This window comes from Lepus europaeus, chromosome 20, assembly GCF_033115175.1.
Source record: "Lepus europaeus isolate LE1 chromosome 20, mLepTim1.pri, whole genome shotgun sequence".
Classification (NCBI taxonomy): domain Eukaryota; kingdom Metazoa; phylum Chordata; class Mammalia; order Lagomorpha; family Leporidae; genus Lepus; species Lepus europaeus.
Window position 1 is genome coordinate 17551870 of NC_084846.1, and position 25405 is coordinate 17577274.

Consider the following 25405-nt stretch of genomic DNA (forward strand, 5'->3'; position numbering starts at 1 on the left):
CTTTCTAAAGCCCCTCATGAATGGTTCCAAACTCATTCCATTATGGAACCTCTCAAGAAACACACCAATTCTCGGAGCAAGAATTCAAACAGAAGCTCTCATACTATGTTTAAATTTTTTAAATTATCATCAGCTAAATAAATTGATACATATATTCTCCCCCCACCCCCATCTGTGGAAAAAAGAAAGGTTATCATGATAACAACCTAAAGGCAGCCCATTTAGCTGACCTCTCAGCTGAGTTCTAAAATCAGACTGTGTGGAAAGAAACGGTGTCCAGTCCTCGAGTCAGCGCCCACCCTCTCCCTGCCTCTCATCCAGTCCCTAACCCAACACTGCATCACGCTGTGCGGCCCTCACACACACGCTTGTGGGCACAGCCCAGCTGCATCGTCATCTACAAACAACTTCCCAGTGGCCACCCTCACGGATGGCGGGGGATGTACTGGAGTGGTGCTCTCTGCCTTCACCACTCAGGCTTGGGGTGAACCTGTCCAGGCTGGGAAGTGGACACTGGGCCAGCCAGTGGGGCACTGCTCAGTCCTGGGGAGCTGGTACGCCTTCTAGAAGATGAGGGACACTGCCCTCTCTGGCCAAGCCTTGAGGTTCACAGTGAAGTGGTCGTTTTGTGCAAACTGGAACAGAGAGCTTGCCTTCCTCCAGCAGAACTGATCCAATCACAACGCCATGCCCCAGCCAGGGAAGCAGCCGTTGCTTTTCAGAGCACACACACCACTCTGCATCTGAATCAGAGGAAATCACACCACACTCACACACGTCTATGTGCACAGCCATTGCCCCACCGATGGCTACAGTCATGCTAAGGCCAGAGTTTTACAGGTGCACAGAGCCCTTCCTACCAACGTTAGCTTCTAATTCACCCATCTTTTCCAAATACCTGACTCTTGAGTTCCCCAGATGATAGGGAAAACTCAGCAGAGAGCTCTCAAGGTTCAGTGTTGGCAAACTTGGTGGTGACCTTTGGAATATATTTTAACCTCCCCTCCCCCCACAGCTTTGGGGAAGTCCATTTAACCTCCTACACATGACTTTGTAGTACATTCACTCATTCACTGGGACACAGCTAAGCTTCAGGAAGGAACCCTGCTTCTGTGTTTTGGTCTTCTCCTAATTCCTAATATGCTAGAATTACAACTTAGGGATCTTGGAATCTTTGCCATCAATAAAGTATTTTTTTTTTCATTTTCATTAGTTTGTGTTACTTATTTGAAAAGCAGAGTAAGAGAGAGAGAGAGAGAGAAGAGTTCCCTTTCACCATTTCACTATTCAAATACCAGCAAAAGCCAGTGGTGAAGGATGCTAAAGGCAGGATCCTAGAACTTATTCCAGGCCTCTCATGTGTGTGGCATGGACCCAACTGCATGAGCCAACCCCTGCTGCCTCCCAGAATGCATTAACAGAAAGCTGGGACTTGAACCTAGGCACTGAGACATGAGATGCAAGCACTCCAAGTGGCTAGCCCATATGTCTCGTCTTCTTTTTGCCATGGTATACAATAAATGCCCAGTGTGCAAGACTATGACTTCATATAACATTGTTATTAAATAGCACTGCAGTAGAAACAACCAATTTTTTTATTTGACAGAGTTAGACAGAGAGAGAGACAGAGAGAAAGGTCTTCCTTCTGTTGATTCACTCCCCAAATGGCCACTTCAGCTGGCACTGTACCGATCTGAAGTCAGGAGCCAGGTGCTTCTTCCTGGTCTCCCATGCAGGTGCAGGGGCCCAAGCACTTGGGCCATCCTCCACTGCCCTCTCTGTCCACAGCAGAGAGCTGGACTAGAAGAGGAGCAATCGGGACTAGAACCCGGTGCCCATATGGGATGCCAGCGCCTCAGGTGGAGGATTAACCAGGTGAGCCATAGCACCGGTCCCCTAAACAACCAATTTTTTTAAAAAAGCATAGATCAAGAGAAAAATTACAATGTTACCCTCTTGGAGTGAGACTGTGAATAATTTGATGAACTAAGCTTTTCTCTGGAAAGTTTTACCCATTTAATACATTTTATAAATTGATGTTTGCTTTGAAAAGTTTCATTGTCAGGCGTTAGTTTGACTATCCACTTATACTGAAGTCAAAGATCAGTCCCAGGTACAGAAAAACTCAAATAAGGGATACAACCAGAAGATCTCACAGCAAATGGCCAGTGGTCACCCCGCTGGACACCAACAGGAACCAAAGTGAGGGGGGATGTGAAAAGATGCCATAAACGCAATGCCACCCCCACATGGGCATACCTGAGTCGTAGGCAAAATCTCTGGGCTCCTGCTTGATCATCAGAGGAGGCGGGAAGCTCTGGCTGGCCGCGCCACCGACCAGGGTGCTGTGTTCATACACGGGGTCGTGGAACTCCTGCTTAAAGCCTTGTGGTGGGAAGGGGATGTTTGGCTCAGACATCTGGCGTTGGTACATGGGACGGCCTTCCCGTGGCATGGTGGGCAAAGGAGGAAAGGAGTTACAGGGCTCGGAGAGCTGGCGGCGGAATCTAGGAAGAAGAGAGTGTCTCAGATTGAAACAGTAACACAGACGACCTTTTAAAACCCTGGCATGACATCTAACCGCTGAGCGAACCAACACGGTTCCAACCGGCCCAAGAAGGAAGCCTTAAGTCCACTCTGGATTTCTCCTCCCCAGGTCAGCAGAACGGTGGTGCTTCCTAATCAGTGCGTTCCCCTTCTTAGGACCCTGTGCCACTTCGATTCCTTCCCGAAGTCAAAATACTATGAGTTCCACTGGAGATATGGACCCTAGGGGATTCTCAGCCAACCTGTTCTTCCATGTCACCTGCACATGGAAAGGATCTGACATATTCATAAGCAAGAAAAAAAGATGAGTAACTGAGGCTCATCTCAAATTGCTTCCTCCATCTTTCAAATGTTACTAGAATAATCAACAAACATGCAAAAAAAAAAAAAAACAAAAAACCCAGAGATCTGTTTGATGGCTGTCCTGAGGAAGCAAGGGAGGAATGGCTGGGGCCGGCATCTGGTGCAGGGGCTCAGTCATCTGCATCCCATATCAGAGCAGCTGGTCCGCAGCCTGACTGCACCACTTCTGAGCCAACTTCCTGTTCATGTACACCTGGCAGGCAGTGGGTGATGGCTCAGGGACTTGGTCCCTGTCACCCACAGGGGAGACCTGAATGGAGCTCCTGACTCCTGGCTTCAGCCTGGCCCAATTTTGGCGAAGCAGCAGATGAAGTCTCCCTCTGTGTCTGTTCCTATCTCTCTGCTTTTCAAAATAAAATGAAAATAAGAAGAAGTCATCTTTTATTAAAAAAAAAAAAAAAAGACCTGGGGCTGGCGCTGTGGCGTAGCAGGTAAAGCCATCGCCTGCACTGCCAGCATCCCATATGGGCACCGGTTTGAGTCCTGGCTACTCCACTTCTAATCCAGCTCTCTGCTATGGCCTGGGAAAGCAGTAGGAGATGGCCCAAGTCCTTGGGTCCCAGCACCCACGTGGGAGACCAGGAGGAAGCTCCTGGCTCCTGGCTTCAGATCAGCCCATTTCTGGCCCGTCGTGGCCATTTGGGGAGTGAACCAGCAGATGAAGATCTCTCTCCTTTATCCTCTCTCCCTCTTTCTCTCTCTCTCTCTGCCTTTCAAATAAATAAATCTTAAAATAAATAAATAATTAAAAGACCTGTTGCTATGCAGGGAACAAGAGAAAAATGAGTTTTAATTCCTAACAGTATCCAAATCACTACTGTGTCCCAGTGAGAAACACAACAGACCATGTCTTGGGACTGGCATTGTGGCCTAGCGGGTTAAGCTGCTGCCAGTAGTGGCAACACCATATATGGACACCAGTTTGTGTCTTGGCTGCCCCACTTCTGATCCAGCTCCCTGCTAATGCACCTGGGAAAGCAGCAGAAGATGGCCTAAGTGCTTGGGCCCCTGCACCCAAGGGAAACCCAGGTGAAGCTCCCGACTCCTGGCTTCCATCTGTCCCAGCCCCGGCTGCTGTGGTCAGAGTGAAGCAGTGAATGAAACATCTCTCTCTCTCTCTCTCTCTCTCTCTATCTCTCCATCTCTCTCTCTGTAACTCTGCCTTTTGAATAAATAAAAATAAATCTTCAAAAAAAAAACAGAGAGAAAAGAGATTTTTTAAAAAATATAAAAACATCAGACTGGTAAGAATAAGCATTAAGCACACAGCCCCCCCTCAAAGATGAGAACACGCATGCGCCGTGTGGTGTGCGGGGTCGGGCAGCCGGCTCCTGAGCAGGCTGAGCTGCGGCTGAGGCTGGTCCTGGCTGTCTAGAGCAACAACTGGCTCATCACAGAAACGCTCTCGTCTGTGTTTCTCATCCACAATATCATTGACCCACCACAAAGAGGTGGATTAATTAAAGATTTAAAAGTGCTCTAACAATGCCCCAGGAGTGTTTAAAAATAACCTATAAAACATTTCTGTGATCAAATATAACCCTATTAACCCTCCCACTAAAAGCATTCCTGAGACTTTAATTTGGAAAGTTAGCATTTAATTTTGGTAATGCTAAGTGAAAATCAGGGGCGAGCCTTTCCAAGAACACCCCATCCTGAGAGTTAACTCTGGGCTCCCTGGCTGCCACACCTGCAGACCGGAAACGCGCAGGCTTGCACAATCAAGGGGCGGCCTGGCGCTACATTAATTTCCTCTTCTCTGGCTTATTTCATTAGCCAGAAAAAGAAACAGAAATTATCATTAAGAACTTGTCAAGGAGTGAATCAGAAAAGCATAACTTGAAGTTAAAAGAAGAAGCGGGCTTACTTCGGAAGCCTTAAAAAGAAGCTGAGAATGCTGCAGCCGAGAGCTGGGTGGAGTGTTTTGTTTTTACGAGCAGACCTGATTCCAGTTGGTACTTGCTGGGGATCGCACACCCCTGTCTCAGGAGTGCTGTTCTCAGGAGCCCAGGACCTGGGCAAGAGGCTGGAGAAGCCACTGGCAGGGCGTTAGCAGGTGACAGAGCTCGCAGGGGGCTTCTGGGATACAGAGGATCAGGGCGGGGGTGGTGGCAAAGGTGGAAGGAAAAAAGAGACAGTGTTCCTGCACAGCGGGCTCGGGAAACGGTGCCCAAGGGCTGGCCCGAGGAGTGGAGAGCGGCCGAGAAAGGAAGCAGCGAGCAGGCCAGGTGGCTGCGAAGCATTCCCAGAGAAGAGGTGGGGTGCCTGGGCTGGAGGGCGCGCTCTGGGGAAGGGATTTGTTCCCGGAGCCAATTTGCCATAAATAGCCCAGGCGCTGTCATTTGTTGGCTAGAACCCTCTAAGAAATCCTCCCCTGAAACATACGGCTTTGGAGATTTTCCTGGGACCGGCCAGCTGGTCCTGTCCTCAGAACCCAGTCGGGGGCAGTGGGAAAAGACCCTGGACCTTCCCTCTTCCAGTTCCGGCCCGGCTGGTCTCCAGTCAAATACTGGACTCCAAGTGGAGGAATGCACATGGATTCGGCTAAGCAATCGTTTTCAAGTTAGGTCACTCAAAAAACAAAAACAAACAAACAAAAAAAAAAACAGGCCTGCTGCTCCTTCAGCGGTCACCTTCCTCGGCGACACCAGGCTGGCGCACACACAAGAGGCTCCGTGAACTTGAACTCCGGGCAGGCACCAGAGGAGGAAGAAACGAAACTGGCTTTCGTGTGCTCACAACCTCTGCAACCTTTCCAGCTCCATACAACGTGCATCTGTCAGGTGGCCCGCCCTGCAGTCAGGATTCTTTTATCTGTGTTTCCAAAGCTGTTTACACAGATGCACACTCCCGCACACTCTGACTACAACTCGAGCCCATGGGTGAGAAGGGAGAGTCAGTAACCAAAGCACCAGAGGACCTGGTGATGGAAGCACAGGCAGAAAACCCACAGATGGTTTTCCTGGCCCTGGAGAGACTGCCTTCATCTTAACTCCTTTACACCAGTGAGAGTTCCTGAACTTGATGCTGAGCCCCATTAACCCATAAAAAAAAGCAGATCGGAGTGCCCCCTGATTTTCTGGAAGTTGTCGCTTTCCTCTGCTGAGCTGGGGGATTCTTTAGACCGAGTTATTTTTACAATGGTGTGGCAGAGCCAGTTTGCCCTGGCTTCTGGGGAAGTGATCAGGAAGTTTCTGAGCCAACTGTTAAACACGGCCACCATGAAAGGGCCAAACCCAGTAACTTCACAATTGAAAAGTTATGTGAAAAACAAAGGCAAGGATTCAAAACTCACCAGTTCCTAATTATTTTATTGCATTTCACTGAGAGTGACACACAAAAAGAGAAGGAGAAAGACACAGATCTTCCAACTGCTGGTTCACTCCCTACATGCCTACAGCAGCTGGGGCTGCCCCAGGCTGAAGCCAGCAGCTGGGAACTGTATCTGGGTCTCCCACATGGGTTGGAAGGGACTCACACACTTGAGCCGTCAACTGCTGCTTCCCAGGCATATTCATAGGGAGCTAGCTGGATGGGAAGTGGACTAGCCAGGACTCAATTTGGCGCTCCAATATGGGATGCAGGCCTCCTAAGGGGAGCTTCACCTCGCCACAAAGGCCACTCCTAATTATGCCCTTGGGGTGAGCCATGCCCACGGTATCCGTTTGGGAGAAATGCTGTGCCCATTTCTTGCCAACCCCACAGTCAGGGCTGTCCCAGTGAGAGCTCAGGAAGGGTGGTGTTTACAGGACACACTCAGCAATGCCACAGCACAGGCCTTATGACTCTTCCCTCCCATGGGGTCTATTGTGAAACATTTACCAGGAAATGCCTCGGTATGTATACCTACAAAGGAGAAAGGAGACAGAGGAATGCTGTATATCATCAGCCTAGGCTTTAAGCTGTTCATTGTGGCAGTATCTCGGCAGTTCTATTATCCTGGAATATGAACTTCTTCATCTCTAGGAGTTAAGAGTCACCCACCAGAGCATTCTCCCTAGCTCCTTGCTCCTGCCTCGATAATAACTAATTCAGTCTCTCCCCCGTTCACTGCTTCTTCTCAGTGTCTAGGGACACGGGTCTAGGGACATTAAATATTCATCACTTGGAAAGGATGGTAAACAGTTTTAATCAACTAAGTTCTATTCTGCAAAACTATGTATAGCTAAACCATTCAATCTAAGGTAAAGAACCTAATTCCATAAGCCACCTACTAAAATTAGTCCCCTCACTTTATAGAACAAGTACACACATATGCTCATAAAAATGGGATGATCTGATTTAAAGTTTAAGTGAAGCAATTTAATTCAAGAAAAGTGAAAGGGAAGTGTTCAAATGTCAGTATATAGATTAATTTTCCATTTTAGCAACCAATTTAAATGTTTATAAAAGGGATGTTTATAAATGACCTTCTCCACCAATTACTTATAAGTATACACGCAGCAAGCTCTTTCTAAAAATATTTTGCACAGATGTGCAGAATTCATTCGCTCACCTCCCATCTACTCTAGGTCTTCAGAACTGCTAAGAGGAGTTTCTTCCAAGAATGCTAATAGCCAGTCTTTACAGAAATGGCGTCCCGGCTTACCTGTGGTCCATGGGGTAGCTGCTGTCTGGTAGGGGCTGTGACGGAGGGAGGTGGGCTGGGAAGGCTCGCTCAGGCTTCGGAGTGTGAGCTGAGCTGGGCGAGGCATGATGCAGTGGGGACACCGGGGTGCTGGAGGGCGTGGGGGGGTTGGAGGGCCTCATTCCCACTTGTGGCTTCTGATCATAGGCACTAGCAGGGACAAAAGCCAGGACGTCACTTGGAATGCAGCAACTTCAGAGTCGCCACTGTAAAAGCTAGTGTTAGCATAAACATAAACGGTGCATTTTTAACATGCATAAAACAACTATCAGGGAAATCACTGCGAAGGGAAGCAGTGGGACTGTGTCCATCTCTCCTCGAATTACCCTTTGAGCAAGTTTGATAGATATTTTCTGTCATTAAATTATTCTGTTATCATAATTACCCTTCCACAAATATTACATTTTAGAACAAGTCCGAATGTCAGCTTCCTAAATGGAGACTCTACCTGGTTTCCCTTCATTTGCGCTGGAATTTCAAGACAATGCTGTCGCCATAAATGTTTCTTTATATTAAACAAACGATATGTGGCATGAACTTCCTCACACGAGATAATGGAGATTAATGAGGTTAATTAACATGTCTCCAATATATTTAAACTTCCTAGGAATGTAAGAATGAGTACAAAATAATGTTATGATGAATAAAATCCTATTAGCACAACCTAACTTTTAAACACTCACAATTACAAAAAAAAAAAAAAAGGTGTAAGCTTGATTATTTGGTATGAATTTAAACTGTTTTCCAACGTGCAGCTCTGAGGCATGTGCTTTAATGAATTTTTGTTAACCAAAACATATTTTATTAAAAACCAATTGTATTTAAATGTCTGAAAAGGATAGTTCTAAGTTCAAATAAAAATAAAAAATGCTAAGATACAAAAGCATTCTTTCGTACACATTTTTTCTCTTTGATACATTTCTTCTTGGGTCAGTTTGAAGAATACTTTATTCTCGTATCCCATCAACACAACAGAATTACCCTCAAGTGCAAAGACACTTCACTAAAGCAAAGGGGTAGGTGCTGCCCAAGTCTAGCTGGTTTTAAAACAAAGTCAAGGAGTCTCATATGGAAAAGCTCATGTTTGGTTCTACCTCTGTTCTTTACCAGTACTTCTAAGTAAAAAACCAAGTTCTTTTATAAAATGATTCTTCTGATTCAAACTCATGGCGGGGGGGAGAGGGCTGGTAGTTTTTTGGTACTGAGATGTTACCTTTACTCCCCATGAAATGTTGTATTAAATTACATTTCTTTTACAGATACAGAAGGACCAGACTTTACACATGCAACATCACCACAGGATCACTGGTCCCCACCCCCCAAAAAAAAGCCTCAGAATATGCAGGCTCTGCTGATAATTTATGAATGCCAGGTAAGTCTCACAAAACAAGAGTGATTTCACAGTCACAATTCTGATCAATGCTGAAAAGCAATAATTCTACATCTAACTGGCTTATTGACTGAAAATTCTTCCATGTATTACATAATTATGCCTTGAAAACACAATATCTTAAGGAAAAAAAATGTAAAATATAAAACTAAATTGGAACATCTAATCAGATCAATCAATATCTTTTTATTTGAACTCAGTATGCTTTAATAGTTGGCTTCTACAAGAGATCTTTTTATAAAAGCTATACTGTTTCAACGGAGCTGTCTCATAATTTTAGGCTCTAGTGAGCCCCACAGAAAAGCAGACATAAAAGACAGGTTGTATAGAACATACAGCAGCAGAGTGCCCAAGCATTGGTCAGCTCACAATATAGCGTAAATTGAAGTTTCTCAAATCTTACATATCATGGATCTAAAGACTATGTGAAATAAACACATGAAGAAGTAGAAGACCTCTTTGGTTCAGAACATTATCAGAAACCCGAATTGATATAACTCATAAAACAGTATAAACACCTGGAATCATTTTTAGAAGTTTCCAAACTTGTAAGAACTAAGTTTCCACAATAATTCAGGGTAAGATTATTCAATAGACAGAGCCAATTTTTCCTTTTGCTATTAGAGCTTAATATGAAAAGTAAAAGCATGCCATTTGCAGTGCAGAGCTTAAAATGAACACGTGTGTTATCACATCTTCTACCAAATGAACAGTGTACTTTTGCTGCACCCCCTTTATTATCATCACAAGAACAACTGGCTTTTTAATAGATAATAGCCTCTGCTAAGCCTTATAAAATTCTAGTTTTATTGCAATTGTCCATGAATGCATCTTATAGATCATCTGCAAAGCCTGTCAGATAACTAATGTACTGCTCAAACCTGCCAAATGTTTCATTTTTTCCCGCTACAAACTCTCTATCTAGAGTGCATAATGCATTCATTCTAATGGGAACTTTCAAAGGCTGCTTGTGCCAAATAAGACCCTCTTTTCAAACCCAAGACGCATCGACAGTAGAAAAGCAGCTAACGATTTAGATGAAAGCGATTGCTTTAAAATGATGCTAAGTGTGTGACTGCATGGTAAACAGTTCTTTAGACTTCTGCTCTATGCATTACCTAATTAGCTCATTACATACTGAAGATGGAATTCATAAATTACAACGAGAGTTTGTATTATTCTGGATTTTTTTTTTTTGTCCCATCCTCTATCCAAACACCTGGTTGCCTTACCTGACATTGTACAGGCACTTTTCTCCATAGCTGAATTTAAAGGGCTGTTCTTGACTGCAGGCAGAGCCGAGTTCTGAACATGGACTGTGGGGTTCTTTCTTGATTTTCAGTGGTAGGCCATGAAACGCCACTAGGAAACAACCCGAATTAAATGCGGTTAGCAATTAAGCATAGTAATCTGTTCTACCTCTCATGCTTAAAATGCCATTAACATTTTGTATAACTTACTTAGCTAAAATATTACATTTGATGAGTTTCAGTGGCATAAAACATTCTGGAGAATTCTGTCCCCTCCTTTTCTTCTTTTATGGTGTAAAAAAAAAAAAATGTAAGTATGTTTTTTCTCCTACTACTTAAAGTGAACTGAACCACCTGTAATTTGCTTAGTTTTCTGAAGGGGGAGTTTTGAAAACATTTCAGATTTCCAACGACTAAAGCAGAGAAAAATACAAACTAAAGACCAGAACAGAATTTTAAGCATTATGGAAAAGAAAATGTCACAAACATATCAGTAGTGATGGTTTAGCAGAATGACAACTGAACTAACAAAATTTAGGTACAGGTCCAGGGTAAAATGGCATGTTGGGCAAAACACTCAACACCTGTGAAGCCAATGCTCATCTATGAAATATAGAGCCAAAGGGTGGGTGTTTGGCATGGCAGTTAAAACACCAAGAAGAAACTCCTGCATCCCATCTAGAGGTGACAGGGTTTGAGCTCTGTGTCTGCTTCCAAACTAGTTTCCTACTCACATGCACTCCAGGAGGCAGCAAGTGATGGCTCAAGTACAAGGATCACCACCACGCATGAGAGAACAGGATGCGCATGGGGCTCGGTGCTTGTGGCTTCAGCCTGGTCTTTGTGGACATAGGGGGAATGAACAGGGCTTGGGAGATCTCTATCTGTCTGTCCCTATCTCTTTGTCTCTCTGACTTTCAAATAAGTAAAAATAAGTAAAATTCATAAAATAAAAGATGCTAAAATATCTGCCTATCTACTTAGCAGAATTATGGAAATGTAAAGAATTGGTGAAATTAAGTATCAAACATAATCCCCCCCAAAATAATTATACTACATAAAATGTTTACTCATTTTTCACATGACTTAATGTATAGTTATGCTTACATTCATTTATGCTTATATGATACAGAGATTCTCATTCAGAAAATATGAAGATTAAAAGAAATATGTATACCTGGAGGGAAATCATAGCTTTCAACTAAAATATACATATTAGAGACTCTATCAGAATATCAAAGTTTAATCTTAAATGGAGAATTATTAAAATAAAAGGAAACAGATGTAAGGACAGATTTTAGTTTTAAAATGTTCGATAACCAGAGGTATGATTAATCAAGGGATAAACTCAGAGAGGATACTTAGCTGGGAGATCGGCTAGAACTCCCCCAAAAACTGGAATTAAAACACAAAATTTTAAGTTTGTGTTCTATAAAGGAAGATATGGCAAGAAAAATTTTGCAGCTTCTGATGACATTTATGATGTCAATTACACCACTTAGTGAGCATGCCATTACAGCATTACTTAGATTGAATGTCATAAAAAATTTTTAACATAAAATAAACACTGTGCATGCATATAACTCTGATAGAAGTATTCAATGGTACTGAAAAGTCACCTGAAACACTGTGCAAAACAAATCTGTCAAATAATCTAATTTTACTAACATTAGTTAGCGGTCCGAGAAAAATGTAAATAATAATAAATAATTACACTGGGCATTCTATTTCCAAGTATTTTCTTAATGTACTATATATGCATGTTGTGCAAACATTTTAAGTGATAAATATGACTATACAAGGAAGAGAGTAAAGCCATAAAGAAACAAAAAAGGCAGCATGTGTATCTTCCTGCTCTAGTGGAGTACAGGGCATCACAAAATTCGCTTGACTGATTCTAACAGAACAGGCTGAAGAATCTGAAGAATCAATGAGAGAGGCCAGCGTTATGGCACAGCATCACATGCCTGTAGCACCAGCATCCTATATGGGTGCCAGCTGCTCCACTTTCCATCCAGCTCTCTGCTAGCCTGGAAAGCAGCAGAGGATGGCCCAAGTGCTTGGGACCCTGCAGCCACGTGGGAGACCCAGAAGAAGCTCCTGGCCTGGCCCAGTCCTGGCCATTATGGTGATTGGGGGATTGAACCAAGGATGGAAGATCTCTCTCTCTATCTCTGCCTTTCAAATAGATAAAATAAATCTTAAAAAAAGGAATCAATTGGAATATGACAATTTATTTGGATTCAGATGTGAACAAACCAAATATAATAATATAACTTTGCAGTAAATAGGATATTTAAACACAGACTATGTAGATGTTTTCATAAATTATTAATTTTACTGGGTGTGATAATGGCAATGCTAGAGGTTCATAAAGTATTTACAAATGGAATAAAGAGATTCAGGGATTTTCTTTAGGGTACTCTATAAAAGTGTGGAGAGAACCATGATGAGTCAAATTAGAGAAATACTGAAAATTAGATGAGTCAAATTAGAGAAATACTGGTGGGCATATAGTGGCTCATTATATTCTCTTAAAGTTATCTAAGTCCTTAATTTCTGTGATAAAGATTTTCAAATATGAAAACAAATGCACACCAAGGATTTAAAGTGGTATTCTGTAAGAACATTCCTTCATTGAGTCCATGTGTGTGTATTTGCGTGGGCATGCTACTTCTTACAGATAGAAACATTCTGAATGTAACCTATGTGAATACGTTAACCACAGGACGTGCATTTTTTTTAGCAAGTAGTTTTCAACTACTATTTCTTAGAACATACACAGCAGAATGAGCATATCAAGTTTTAGTACTTCAATATATGTATTGGGTTTTACATTTTCCCATGAAAAAGCAGGTTTTTTTTTTTTTGAATATAAATTTCCAAAGTACAGCTTATGGATTACAATGGCTTCCCCTCGCCCCATAACTTCCCTCCCACCCGCAACCCTCCTCTTTCCCGCTCACTCTCCCCTTCCATTCACATCAAGATTCATTTTCAAATCTCTTTATATACAGAAGATCAGTTTAGTATATATTAAGTAAAGATTTCAACAGTTTGCACCCACATAGAAACACAGAATGAGCGTACCCAAGTTTTAGTACTTCAATATATATATTGAGTTTTACATTTTCCCATGAAAAAGCAGTAGTAACATATAAGGAACTCAATTTGCATTCAAATCATACCATACTTGAGCTATCAGACCTAACATACACGAAGAGGCATTGATAAGATATCAGAAACTAATTATGCTGCAGTTTACCATATTTAGCAAAATACCATGCACATACCAGACTACTGTGTTTACTATTACTACATTTAGGTATCTGGGACCATGAGGTAGGAAAATATTAGTGATTAGGATATAAAAAGCACTTAACCTAAAAGAAAAAAATATCTTGGTAAACTAGGTGTCATTGAAATGAAAAACTTCTCTTTATCAAGACACCATGAAGAGAACACAAAGTAAACTACAGGTTTGAAAAGATATTTGTAATAGGAAGATCTGACAAAGAATTCATATGAAACACAAGAGTAACTTCTACAAATCAATAAGTTAAATGGCCAAATTGAAAATGGGAAAAACATTTCAACAGGCAGTTCTTAAAAGATGACATTCAAGTGGCAAAATAAACATTAATGAAAAAGTATTCAAAATCATTATTAATCATGAAACTGAAAATAAACCCACATGAAATTATTACTATATATCCCCTGGAATGGTTGAACTGCAAATGACTGGCATTACTAAGCTTTGGTGAAGAAATACGGCGATGAGAGCTTTACACATGATACTGAGGATATGAGCTGGCATGAGCACTTTGGAAAATGCTTTGGCAGTAACAAGCGGAGCTCAACAGAAACCCACGCGAGGGCCCAGCAACTGCACCCTTAGGGCTACATCCTGGACAGAGTTCATGGAGAGATGTGTAAGAATGAGCACAGAAACTTTATTCCGTTTCTGGGGAAAACTCAAACATGCATTGGCGGGAGTGTGAATACATAAATCAAGACATGCACATAATGGAATGAACACTGTCCAGGAATAATACACGGCAAATTACCCGCCAACATATGTAATATGTCATGTGTGAATTTCAGGAACAAACAGAGCTATCTGAGAGGGAAAGAATCCGCTTGTGTTGGTGGATGGGAGTGTTACTGACGAGGGGAGCGCACCGGGAAGCTTCCCCAGAGTCGGAAACACTCTCTTGCTCTGTGTGGTGGCTGTATTAAGATATATTATATATATATATGTATATGTATACATATATATGTATGTAAAATTCATAAAGCTGTAACCAGATTTTTGCATGATAACAAATATGTACCTCAATCAAAAGGTTAAAAGGGATGAGAGGCATCAATCACAAATGCACTGTTTTTTTTGTTTGTTTGTTTGTTTTGACAGGCATACTAGACAGTGAGAGAGAAAGAGACAGAGAGAAAGGTCTTCCTTTGCTGTTGGTTCACCCTCCAATGGCCACCGTGGCCAGTGCGCTGCGGCCAGCGCATCGCACTGATCCGAAGGCAGGAGCCAGGTGCTTCTCCTGGTCTCCCATGGGGTGCAGGGCCCAAGCACTTGGGCCATCCTCCACTGCACTCTGGGGCCACAGCAGAGAGCTGGCCTGGAAGAGGGGCCACCGGGACAGAATCCAGTGCCCCGACCAGGACTAGAACCTGGTGTGCCAGCGCCGCAGGCGGAGGATTAGCCTATTGAGCCGCGGCGCCGGCACAAATGCACTGTTAAGCTGTTAAGCACGTCTGTCCTGACCAAGCAGATACACCTGAACTGTGTTCAACTGCACGGCAGATATTATCCAACTGGCTGGCAGGTGTGGAGGGCGGTCAGGACTGGCTGTTCACCTGACTGTGGCGTGCTACCCCAGGGTCCACCAGCACTGACCCAGACACGAAAGGTGTGGTCCACCCTAGCAGATACACTGTGCAGCTCGGCTGCTTGCATACTGGCTCCATGGGCTTCAGAAAGTGACCTCAGAACATTGGGCACTTCTTAGTCTGTCCCAGCTGCTGTAATCAAGACACAGACTGAGTGACTTGCCCAGACGTTTACCTCCCACAGTTTAGGAGGCTGCGAGGTCCAAGATGGAGGCGCCAGCAGATTCGAGGTCTGGTGGGGCCTGGTGATGAAGGTGTCAGCCAGCTCTCTCTTTTAAAAAAAAAAATTATTTGCTTGAAAGTCAGAGTTACAGAGATATAGAGGCAGAGAGAGAGAGAGAGAGGTCTTCCATCTTTTGGTTCACTCCCTAAAAGGTCACCATGGCCAGAGCTATGCCAGTCTGAAGCCAGGAGTCCAGAGCTTCTTCCAGGTCTCCCACCTGGGTGCAGGGACCCAAGGCCTTGGGCCATCTTCCACTGTTTTCCCATGCCACAGCAGAGAGCTGGATTCGATGTGGAGCAGCGAGGACTCAAAACATGGCTCACATGGGATGCTGGCACCACAGGCAGCGGCTTTATCCGCTACGCCACAGTGCCAGTGTCAGCCCCAGCCAGCTCTCTTTTATTATCCCTTTATCCATGTATAATCCCCTCCCAAGCCCTCCCTCCAAACACCATCATGCAGGTGATTCGACTCCAATGCGGGAAGGCACACAGGTGCCCAAAGTGCTATCACAGGCAAGCTCATCCCTAAACACTGACGCTCAGACCTGGCTGTTCACCAGAGTTTCCAGGGAGGTGATTATACATGGATAATCTCAATAGGTGATGTTACTGGAAAAGTCATTCAGTTTACAACAGGGTCAGAAACAGGGGGTTCCAATGCAGTACAAGTGGCATCCTTACAAGAGGGGGTTTGGATACGGAAACATCCACAGCGAGAGGATGTTGTCATGACATATCCAGGTGGGGTCCCCCAAGCCAAGAAATGCCGACGACTGCCGGCCAGCCCCCAAAGCTGCAGGAGAACCATGGAGTGGATGACCTTCCATAGCCCTCAGAACCCTGCCAACACCTCAATCTCCTTCCAGCCTCCAGCCCCGCCCAGTTGTGGTGCTTGGTGATGGCAGACCTACAGATCCAATACACCACTCCCAGAAATCCGGGCTTGCTAAGACTGGCGTGTAGCAGGACTGCACCTCTACAAAGATGTCGGGTGCTTCTCAGGATCGATCGGCCACATTTGGAATCCACTGTGATGCTTGACACCTCCTGCACCCAGTGTGTGCCGCATCTGGACTTGGACTTGAAAAAGCTTTTTAACAAATCCACCCATGTCTCAATACTCAAGGACTCCCAGAGTCTCTCCTGCTAACTCACTCGACGTGTGTGGGCCTCTTCATCATTATGGCTCCTGGGACCTGATTTTCTTTCTCTCTTTTTTTTTTTTTTTTTTTTTTGGCTAATCATAAACCAAGCCAGTAATCCAATGAATATGACTTGGCAAGGGTTTTTTCCTAATTGCTACATGTGAGGAATAAAGAGGTAGGCCAACCCGAAGATCTGACATCTTTGCACAATTACCGCAGGCTACTGTCTTTTCCTCCCCTTAACTTGCCCGCTCCCTTTTTCTTCCATCAACCAGGGCCGAGACTGAGTGGCTGCAAACAGGCAGTTCTCCAGCTCACTGGCACAGGCACAAGTGAAAGCAGCACACTCATTTTGTGCAATTTGCTTTACCTTCCCACATGGAGCGGGTGCATGTAAAAGGCTGTTAAGTACTAAATTATTCCTTATCAAATCACCATCATCTGGAGTCATGATCAACGCTAATTAAATTACTTTCGCTGAACACGGCTCCAGCCTGCTGCCGATGCCGCTAGGTACGTTTCATTTCACTTACGGCGCTGCCCTTACCAGGTCTGCAGTGAGAGCCACAGGCAGGCACCCACCCGCATTGTTTGTAGTTTTAATTAAAGCGCATCTTTCCTTCGTTAAGTGTATCAAATCAAGAGAGTTAACTCTTTCATTTACAAAGAACTGACGATTCAAAATGACAGGATGTCTTTATCCCTGACTTCAGACAGTCCAGATAAGTTATCTGTGAGATCTGCAGCCATCCTGGGGCACTCCTTAAACACGTTTTCCATGGAATGTTCTACGAGCCACAACTCCTCCTGCTGATCAGATCTTCAGGAGGAGGAACAGAAAGAACACTCAAGAGACATGTCTTGCATTTTTCCTTTGAAGGGAGCCTGACCCTTCTACAACCACATCTTAAGTCTGACTAATGATGACTGACTTTTTCTCATGGTTAAATGTAAGCGTTCCAAAATGCCGGGACTTTGAAATAGGCATTTCCAAAACAAACCTACCTGCTTCTTAATTCAGAAGTTTACTTCAATGGTAATCCATGGGTATTTGTGAAATTACTAATGGTTCTCATTTTAGAACTGTGAACTGTGCTGCAACATCTTGCTTCCATTTTGCTTCATCTACACTTTAGAAAGAGGATGGCAGCTTGCCACCATTGCATCCCCAAGGGTGGAGAAGTCCTTATCGTCCCAACAGCAACACTGCTGGTACACAAGTATGACACTGGATGGCGACGGATATATTACTATAAAGTCACATTTGAACACTTGAAATATACCCATAGAGAAAATGAAATTAAAATGTGCTCACAGGAGAGTAACTTCTTGGGCCAGCATTTTGACGTAGCAGGCAAAGCTGCCACCTGAGACACTGGCATTCCATATGGGCAACTTGGTTCAATCCTGGCTGCTCCACTTCTGATCCAGCTCCCTACGAATGCACCTGGGACAGTCAAGGGAGATGGCCCAAGTGTTTGGGTCCCTGCACCCAAGTAGGAGACCCAGAAGAGGCTCCTGGCTCTGGCCTGGCCCAGCCCTGGCCCTTGTGGCCATATGGGGAGTGAACCAGTGCATGGAAGATATCTCTGTCTCTATTCATTCCCCATCCTGTCACTCTGCCTTTAAAAAAAAAAAGAGAGAGAGAGAGAGAGAGAATAATTTCCTAAACTATCATGACCCTGGAGGATTTATTTCTATCCCTAAATTGACACCTTCAACATTGTTATAATTAATACATCATGTTAGTCCACAGAATGTGCAACGAAATCTATGAAGCAATTTCAGTTTATTGCTAAGTAAAGATGATTATATTTTATAAATTCAAGAACAATAATATATGTAACTTCAGGTGTCAATGATCTGTGGTTGAGTTTGAAATTTTAATTAAAAAAAAAACACACTAGTTATAATGCTCAAATTTCATCCCATATCACAATTCCTAGCCTACAGTCCCGGCTCCACTGCTGATTAAAGGCCCTGCCCTATTCCAGCTTCCTTCTCATGTGTACAGTGAGAGGTAGCAGGTGACAGCTCAAGTACTTGAGTCCCTGCCACCCACGTGGGAGACCTCGATTGAGTTATTGCTCTTGGCTGTGGCCTTGCTCAGCCCTGGCTTTTGCAGGCATTTGGGGGGCTGAACCAGAGGATGGAAGATCTTTCTCTGTCTCTCTCCCTGTACCTGTTTTTCCACTTTCACACAACATTTTAAAAACCCTTAATTTACATAGTTAAATTTTACTGTTTCAAAAGCAACATCACATACTGTGATTCTCGTCATTCAAAACAATGACATTTACTGTAATTCCCATCTTGCAGATATTTTTAAAAAGGCATAAAGAAGCTAGGCTTCATATCTCACTAAAAGGTCTAAGATTAAATTATGACATATTAAGAACTAGAAACTAGAGCCCTGGACTTTTGGCTGCCACTTTCAAAGCCTTGAGTGAATAATTCTAATTTATTTACGCACACACACATGATTTCTAACATGTGTGGGCACCACAATAACATTACAGCAGGTGTTTCTTCAATCATTCCTTCAATACTCAGTTGGTTTGCTCATTCTAGGAGCTTCTTCTGGGTCTCCCATGCAGGTACAGGGGGCCAAGGACTTGGGCCATCTTCTACTGCTTTCCCAGGCCATGGCAGAGAGCTGGATTGGAAGTGGAGCAGCCGGGTCTTGAACCGGCATCCATATGGGATACCGGCACTACCGGTTATGCCACAGTGGCGGCCCCCATTCATTCATTTCTTTACTGTGCCAGGTGCTGCGAGGGGGAGAGGATGTGGAGCTATGGAATGAAGATGGGGAGAGGGGCACAGTTCTTACCACTAGGAGTTCATAGGTGTCCACTAGAGCGCTCTTGAAGTTTGTGTAAAAAGGTGTATTTTCCCATCTGAGGATATCAGCCAGTACCCCAGCCAATGTTCCATTGACTCACCTAAGTGTGAGACACCTGTCCGTACACATGACCTTACTAACATCTTCCAGGCACCTGGATCTAAATGGAAACACTTCGCAGCACACCCATGCTGCTTTCAGGCCATCTGCCTTCTTTCATTTCATTACTATAACCAAAGGCATTTAAAAATTCACACCACGCATATTGTGGTGAAGTCAGGGCATTGCTCTTCAGCATCCAAAGCTCCTCTGCACCCTGAGAACCACACTGTCGCCAGTGATGGAAAGGCCTCCTCCCCCACGTGCACAGTGAGCATGAATACAGCAGCACGTGGCTGTGGCTGTGGCTCTGACCTTGCTGCCTGCCTCCCAACCTCCTCCTAAGAGTGAAACAGAGGAGCAATTTCTGTGAGCACAGAAACAATCACCCCGGGAGGAGAAACAGTCACATTTTTACTTCTTCTCTAAAGCAAACCATGTCTCTGAGTCAAATCTGCAGTTGTTGGAGGAAAGCTAGCTACACAGCTTTGATGACAAGCTCCTGATTCTGATGAGATTTCTGGTCTGTAGAAAAACCTTCTGCTAGAAGAATCTACCGGATGCTATTCTGGGACAGGGTTGACAAATTATAGTCTGTGGGCTGAATCCAGCTTCCCACCTGTTTTTTTTTTTTAAAGGATTAGTTATTTATATGAAAATCAGAGTTACAGAGAGAGACAGAAAGATCTACCATCTGCTGGTTCACTCCCCAGATGGCTGCAATGGCCAGAGCTGGATCACACCAAAGCCAGGAGCCAGGAGCTTTCTCTGGGTCTTCCACACGGGTGGCAGGGCCCCAAACACTTGGGCCATTTTCTGTTGCTTCCCCAGGTCATCAGCAGAATTGGATCAGAAGTGGAGCAGCTGGGACAGGAACCAAAGTCCATATGGGATGCTGGCATTGCAGGTGGCAGCAATACCTGCTATGCCACTGTGCCAGCAGCTCCTGCCTGTTTTTGTAAATTAAGTTTCAGCAGAACATTCCCAAACAATCATTTACCTATAGCCCAGGGCCACCAGTAGCTACCCTGGCCATTTAGGATAGCTGAGAGGAAGACCCAGAAGGCCCCAAATATTTATCATCTTGCCCTTAACACTGAAAAGCTTGCTGACTCCTATTCTAGAATTCCATCTGATCTGAAAAAGGAGAAAGAAGACATAAAAGAGGCTGGACGAACAGCAATACTAGTGTCAGTAAACTAGCTCCATCAGGCAAACAGGGGGCTCTGGATCTTAATCTGCTAATTCCCTGCGTACTCTGAATCTCCAAACCAAAAGTGTGTACAATTTCCAGAGGTACGCACAAACCAACTGATGAACGATGACACGAAATGCAAACTGTCAAGCAGTAGGTGTTTAATGTGCTTTGAAAAATTTCAAGGCATTTTCCTAGACCAGGGTGATGTATAACATGGAGAATTTGTTTTACACCTGCCTAAAAAAATATAACTGAAAAAGTCAAAACAAATCATGCTGCAGATGCCAAAGTGCTCGTAAAAAAAAAAAAAAATTCACTTGGCTTTAAGGAGTGATTCTTTTGGGAAAAAAAAATCTCTGTAAAAGGGCAGAAAAAAAAAAGCCAATGGTATACATAAATTAGATTATTTAAGACCAGATACAAGCATGGCATGAAAAATGCAGGCAGCCTTTTATACAAATATATGAGTATGTAGTTAGGAATACACTCAGCAGATGAAAAGCATTCACTTTAAGATAATATCACTTCAATTTCAGGTGATAAATGGATGGCAATGACCTCAATTAGTGCTCAGCTGAATTCCAGAAGCAAAGGGGAAGGCTTGTGTACAAATAAAGACAATAGCGTGTTTCGCTCTGTAAATCCATTATGAGGACACACAGCAAGGCGGAGGGTACTTCAGTGCCTCTGAGCCTTCCATCCAGTCTTTCCCAGTGCATTTAGCTCCTCCCTGCCCTCCCACCCCATGTGTGCAAACTCCCTCTGACCCATCTCCCCCCCACACACACACGCAAACACACGCCCGACACCCATTACTAAAGGGTCCAATCTCAGCTATCAACAGAGAGCCTTTATGGAGCCATTAAACCATCTCTCTTGTTTACAGTGCCTGAAGAAAGATGTGAATTATGTCTGTGACAAAACCAGCGATAACATTTCCAAACCGCTATCAAAATGCAAACTGAAACTCATTTAAGGACAGGGACCCTGATTCGAGTTTTCATGAGTCTCCATTATTTGCAGCATTGGCAAATATATCTGCCTGTGACATCTCTGTGACCGGATTTTAGACCGTGACACAGCAAGCTGACACTGTTTCTTAAATAACACCCCCACAAGTAGAGAAGTTTAGAAAGAAGAGGATGCAAAGTTTCTACAGGAATATTATCAGTCTGCAGAGACCCCATACCTCGGTTGCCCCCAACAGGGGCTTGTCGCTCAGTTGCTATGACAAAGCCAAAGTACACAGCCTCTTCTTGGGAATCTCAGAATTTTTAAATGGAAGCAGACATTTGATACAATCAAGTGTTAGCAACCCAGCCACTGTTTATTGTAGCCTCAGAATCCTTTGTGATAGAGAAACCTCAGTGGAGGCCTCTTGTTGTTGTAAAACAGGTAAAAGGGGAGCACCCTTCCCCAGTGGGGAGCCAGGAGCCAGCAGATGTCCCTACCCCAGGCCCGGAAGGAGATGCTGCACACCTGCCAGGAACTTCCTGGGCACAGCGACAGGCAGGACTGAAGTCTCAGCAAATCCTGACATTTCTCAGAAGAGAGTGGCAGACTTTTGTGCATGTGACATAAATTGTCTGGAACGTGACTGCACGCTCCCAAGAAGGGGTCCCAGAACGGCCTCAATCCAGCAGGCAGGAGGGGATGCGGTTTGCAAAAAGTCCCAGGGGTGAACTTGGACCCCACAGCCTCATTCTGCCTCTGGGGAGGCCAGCCCTGGGAACCAGCCAGCCAGCCTCTGGCCCTTGCCACAACAACCTCCCAAGCAAGCCAACTCGCAGGAACTATGACAACCGCGTGACAGGTGGGCAGTGTGCCTCTGAGGGTGGGTCTGTCTCTATCTCTGTAAAGAACAGCACGGGGCCCCAGGATGCCACCCCAGGTGCCCGACCAGAGGCTGCCACCACGCATGTTCAGTTCACAGAGTGGTTCCAGCTACTGTGGATGAGTTGTGATCACCAGGAAACTAGGCAACCCTGAGGTGCCCATGCAAACATCACCTTCACAATCTTCTTCTAGTTAAAAAAATAAAAATACACAATCCACTTTCCAGCATGAAAAACAGGTTAGTGGTGGGCTAAGCCCAGGAGCAACAGCCCCTGGACCAGGATCCGGGTTTTCCTATCAGCCACATACCTGACAGTGCCCACCACGCAGCTCGCCATTACCATTTGTGCTAAATTCGGTTCACCTGCTCATCTGCTTGACACCCCTTACCCAAAATACCAGGAAATCCTGAGGAGGATGTGTTCACACACAGAAGTGCCTGGACACACACAGACAGCTCGCATCACACTCATGGCTGAGATACCCAACAATTCACCCTCTGGCAATAGGGAATCGTGGCAAAGCTGGCAGGCGCTCAAATCTACCCTGCACTGGCTATAAGACTGCATGAGCCCCTGATCTCTGCCTTCGCTTTGCTCATCTGTAAAATGAGACAACAATCATGCGGCTGACAAGCATCAAGGAGACGTGTATGTGAGCCCTCAATAAGGTCAGGTGTTGGTGGTGCTGTTTAAAAGATTTATTTAGGGGCCGGCACCGTGGCTCACTTGATTAATCTGCCTGCAGCGCCAGCATCCCGTATGGGTGCCAGGTTCTAGTCCCGGTTGCCCCTCTTCCAGTCCAGCTCTCTGCTGTGGCCCGGGACTGCAGTGGAGGATGGCCCAAGTGCTTGGACCCCTGCACCCGCATGGGAGACCAGAACGACCTGGCTCCTGGCTTCGGACTGGTGCAGCGCACTGGCTGTGGCAGCCATTTGGGAGGTGAACCAGTGGAAGGAAGACCTTTCTCTCTGTCTCTCTCTCTCACTGTCTAACACTGCCTGTCAAATAAATTTTAAAAAAGATTGATTTATTTGAAAGATAGAGACAGAAACAGAGAAGCAGAGAGATCTCCAATCTCTAATCCAATGTCCACAACAGCCAGCCACAAACTCCATCTGGGTCTCCCATGTGGGCAGCAGGGCCCAAGTACTTGAGACATCATCTGCTGCCTTCCAGGTACATTAGCAGGACGCTGGATCAGAAGTAGAGTAGCGGTCGGGACTTGTCCCAGTTGGTGGCTTAACAATGCCCAGCGCGCTGGTGCTGTTTCTCAAACCCAGTATTAGCAGGTGTCAGGGCTAGAAGAGAGCATGTGGGTCCCACAGATGCATCAAGTTGCAGCAGCAAGGGCCATGGAGTCTGAATCCTGGCTTTGTCCCGCACCTGCTGAAGGGACTGCTGGAAACCAGGTATTGTCTGTGCTGCTCAGCTCTCCCTGGGAAGAGGAGGAACACCACGGACCTTCCCTCCGGGGCCTGAGGGAGAAGCTGCTGAGACCACAAGACAGCATTCAGCACGTGGTGAGCCATCAACGCCGCTAGCCCAGACACTGCCTTATGCAGGAGACAGATGCACACTCAAGGAAGCAAAGTGGCTGGCGGAAGAAGCAGGGTTTCTGGCCCCCAGACTAAAGTCATAACTTTTTTCTCCTCGACCTTGTTCTCAACATCTCTTCACTGCTCACGCAGATGAAAACCTCTAACCCCACGGGGAGAATCTGCCATGGGAAAGTTCCCTGACACCAGGAGAAGGCACACAGTGTGGCCGACACACAGAATGACCACTGGATTGAGAACAAAGCGGTCTCCCTCCAGCTCCTGCCCCCCCCACCCCCAGCCCTCGGGAGCCCCGGCTGTGTGACCACGAGCAAGCTAAGCAGCCTCCCTGGTCATGAGATCAAGGAGTCCACTCTCGCAGTGCTACAAGGTGAAAGCCTGGGGGTACGTGCCTGCTTCCTGACTTGAGAGAAGGGGGAACCGGTAAGGCTATGGGAGAAGAAATTCCAAGGGCGTAAGATACTGAGCCACTTAGAAGGGCAGGGAGCTGCACACGCCTTGTAATAAGTGAGGCTCGCACTGCCTTTTAGCCAAGGGCGGGACCTCGCAAGTCATACTGATGACCCTTAATCATTGCGAAAAAGCAAACTTGGGCATAAATCCTCTATTTAAGAAGGGAGGGTGTGTAATACACATTAGAGAGATGTGGGCTGACATTTTAAAACACTCGACGCTTTAAAAGGTGCTTCAAGTCTCCCTCAAATTCAATGGCATGGACCACCTGCTTTCCAGTTGAGGTGCAAAAGGAAAACGTTATGATGTTGATAAAACAGAAAGCAGAACCACAGGGCAGAGAGCTCTGCTCCTCATTCTAAAAGCATCACAAGCGTCATTAATGGAAAAACAAAGAGACCAAAGACAGAAATGTGTTGATTCACGCCTCTGGATTCTGAAGCCCAAATTTAATGCCATGGAGCATCCACAAGTGTTGGTGCTCCGTGGTCCTCTTCCTCCCAGACTGACTGCAGGGGGAAAGTACGCTGGGAGGAGAGCCGGGCTTCCATCTGGAAACAGGGGGGAAGAGCAGGGAACGGAGGCCTCCTGTCTGAACATTCCAGATCTAATCAGCTTTACATTTTGCACTGGCTTCCGATCAGATCTTCCCACCCCTACTGGTCCAGTAGATGGAAACAGCACGACACTGTTTTTTTGGAAACAGATTCCGTGCAGCGAGCCCAAACATAGAGCAGTCACATCCAACTGGCAGGAACAAAGCCTGAACGAGCGGCAGCTATGCGAGGAGCAGATCTAATAGACCAAAAAGAGGTCCCTGCATCCAGAACCCATCCAAATCCACACCGCTCAGAAGCCGCCCCCTTCATAAAGCGCCCAGTCACGACCTTTACGGAGGTGAGGAACGCTCCTAGGGAGACAGCCTTGCACTGACAGCACACAGGGACTAGTTAAACTGTGGGAATTC

The 25405-nt window shown here is 45.1% G+C and overlaps 1 protein-coding gene across 1 annotated transcript in view; it reads right to left on the minus strand.

The window, feature by feature from the left end:
* Window positions 1-25405, minus strand: part of ETV1 (ETS variant transcription factor 1) — a 99806-nt gene that overhangs the window by 36413 nt on the left and 37988 nt on the right. Inside the window, exons 6-8 of the mRNA XM_062178137.1 lie at window positions 10160-10289; window positions 7499-7687; window positions 2260-2507 (exon numbers count right to left, since the gene is read on the minus strand). Coding sequence (XP_062034121.1) covers window positions 2260-2507; window positions 7499-7687; window positions 10160-10289 — 567 coding nt within the window. The remainder of the gene's footprint in view (window positions 1-2259; window positions 2508-7498; window positions 7688-10159; window positions 10290-25405) is intronic.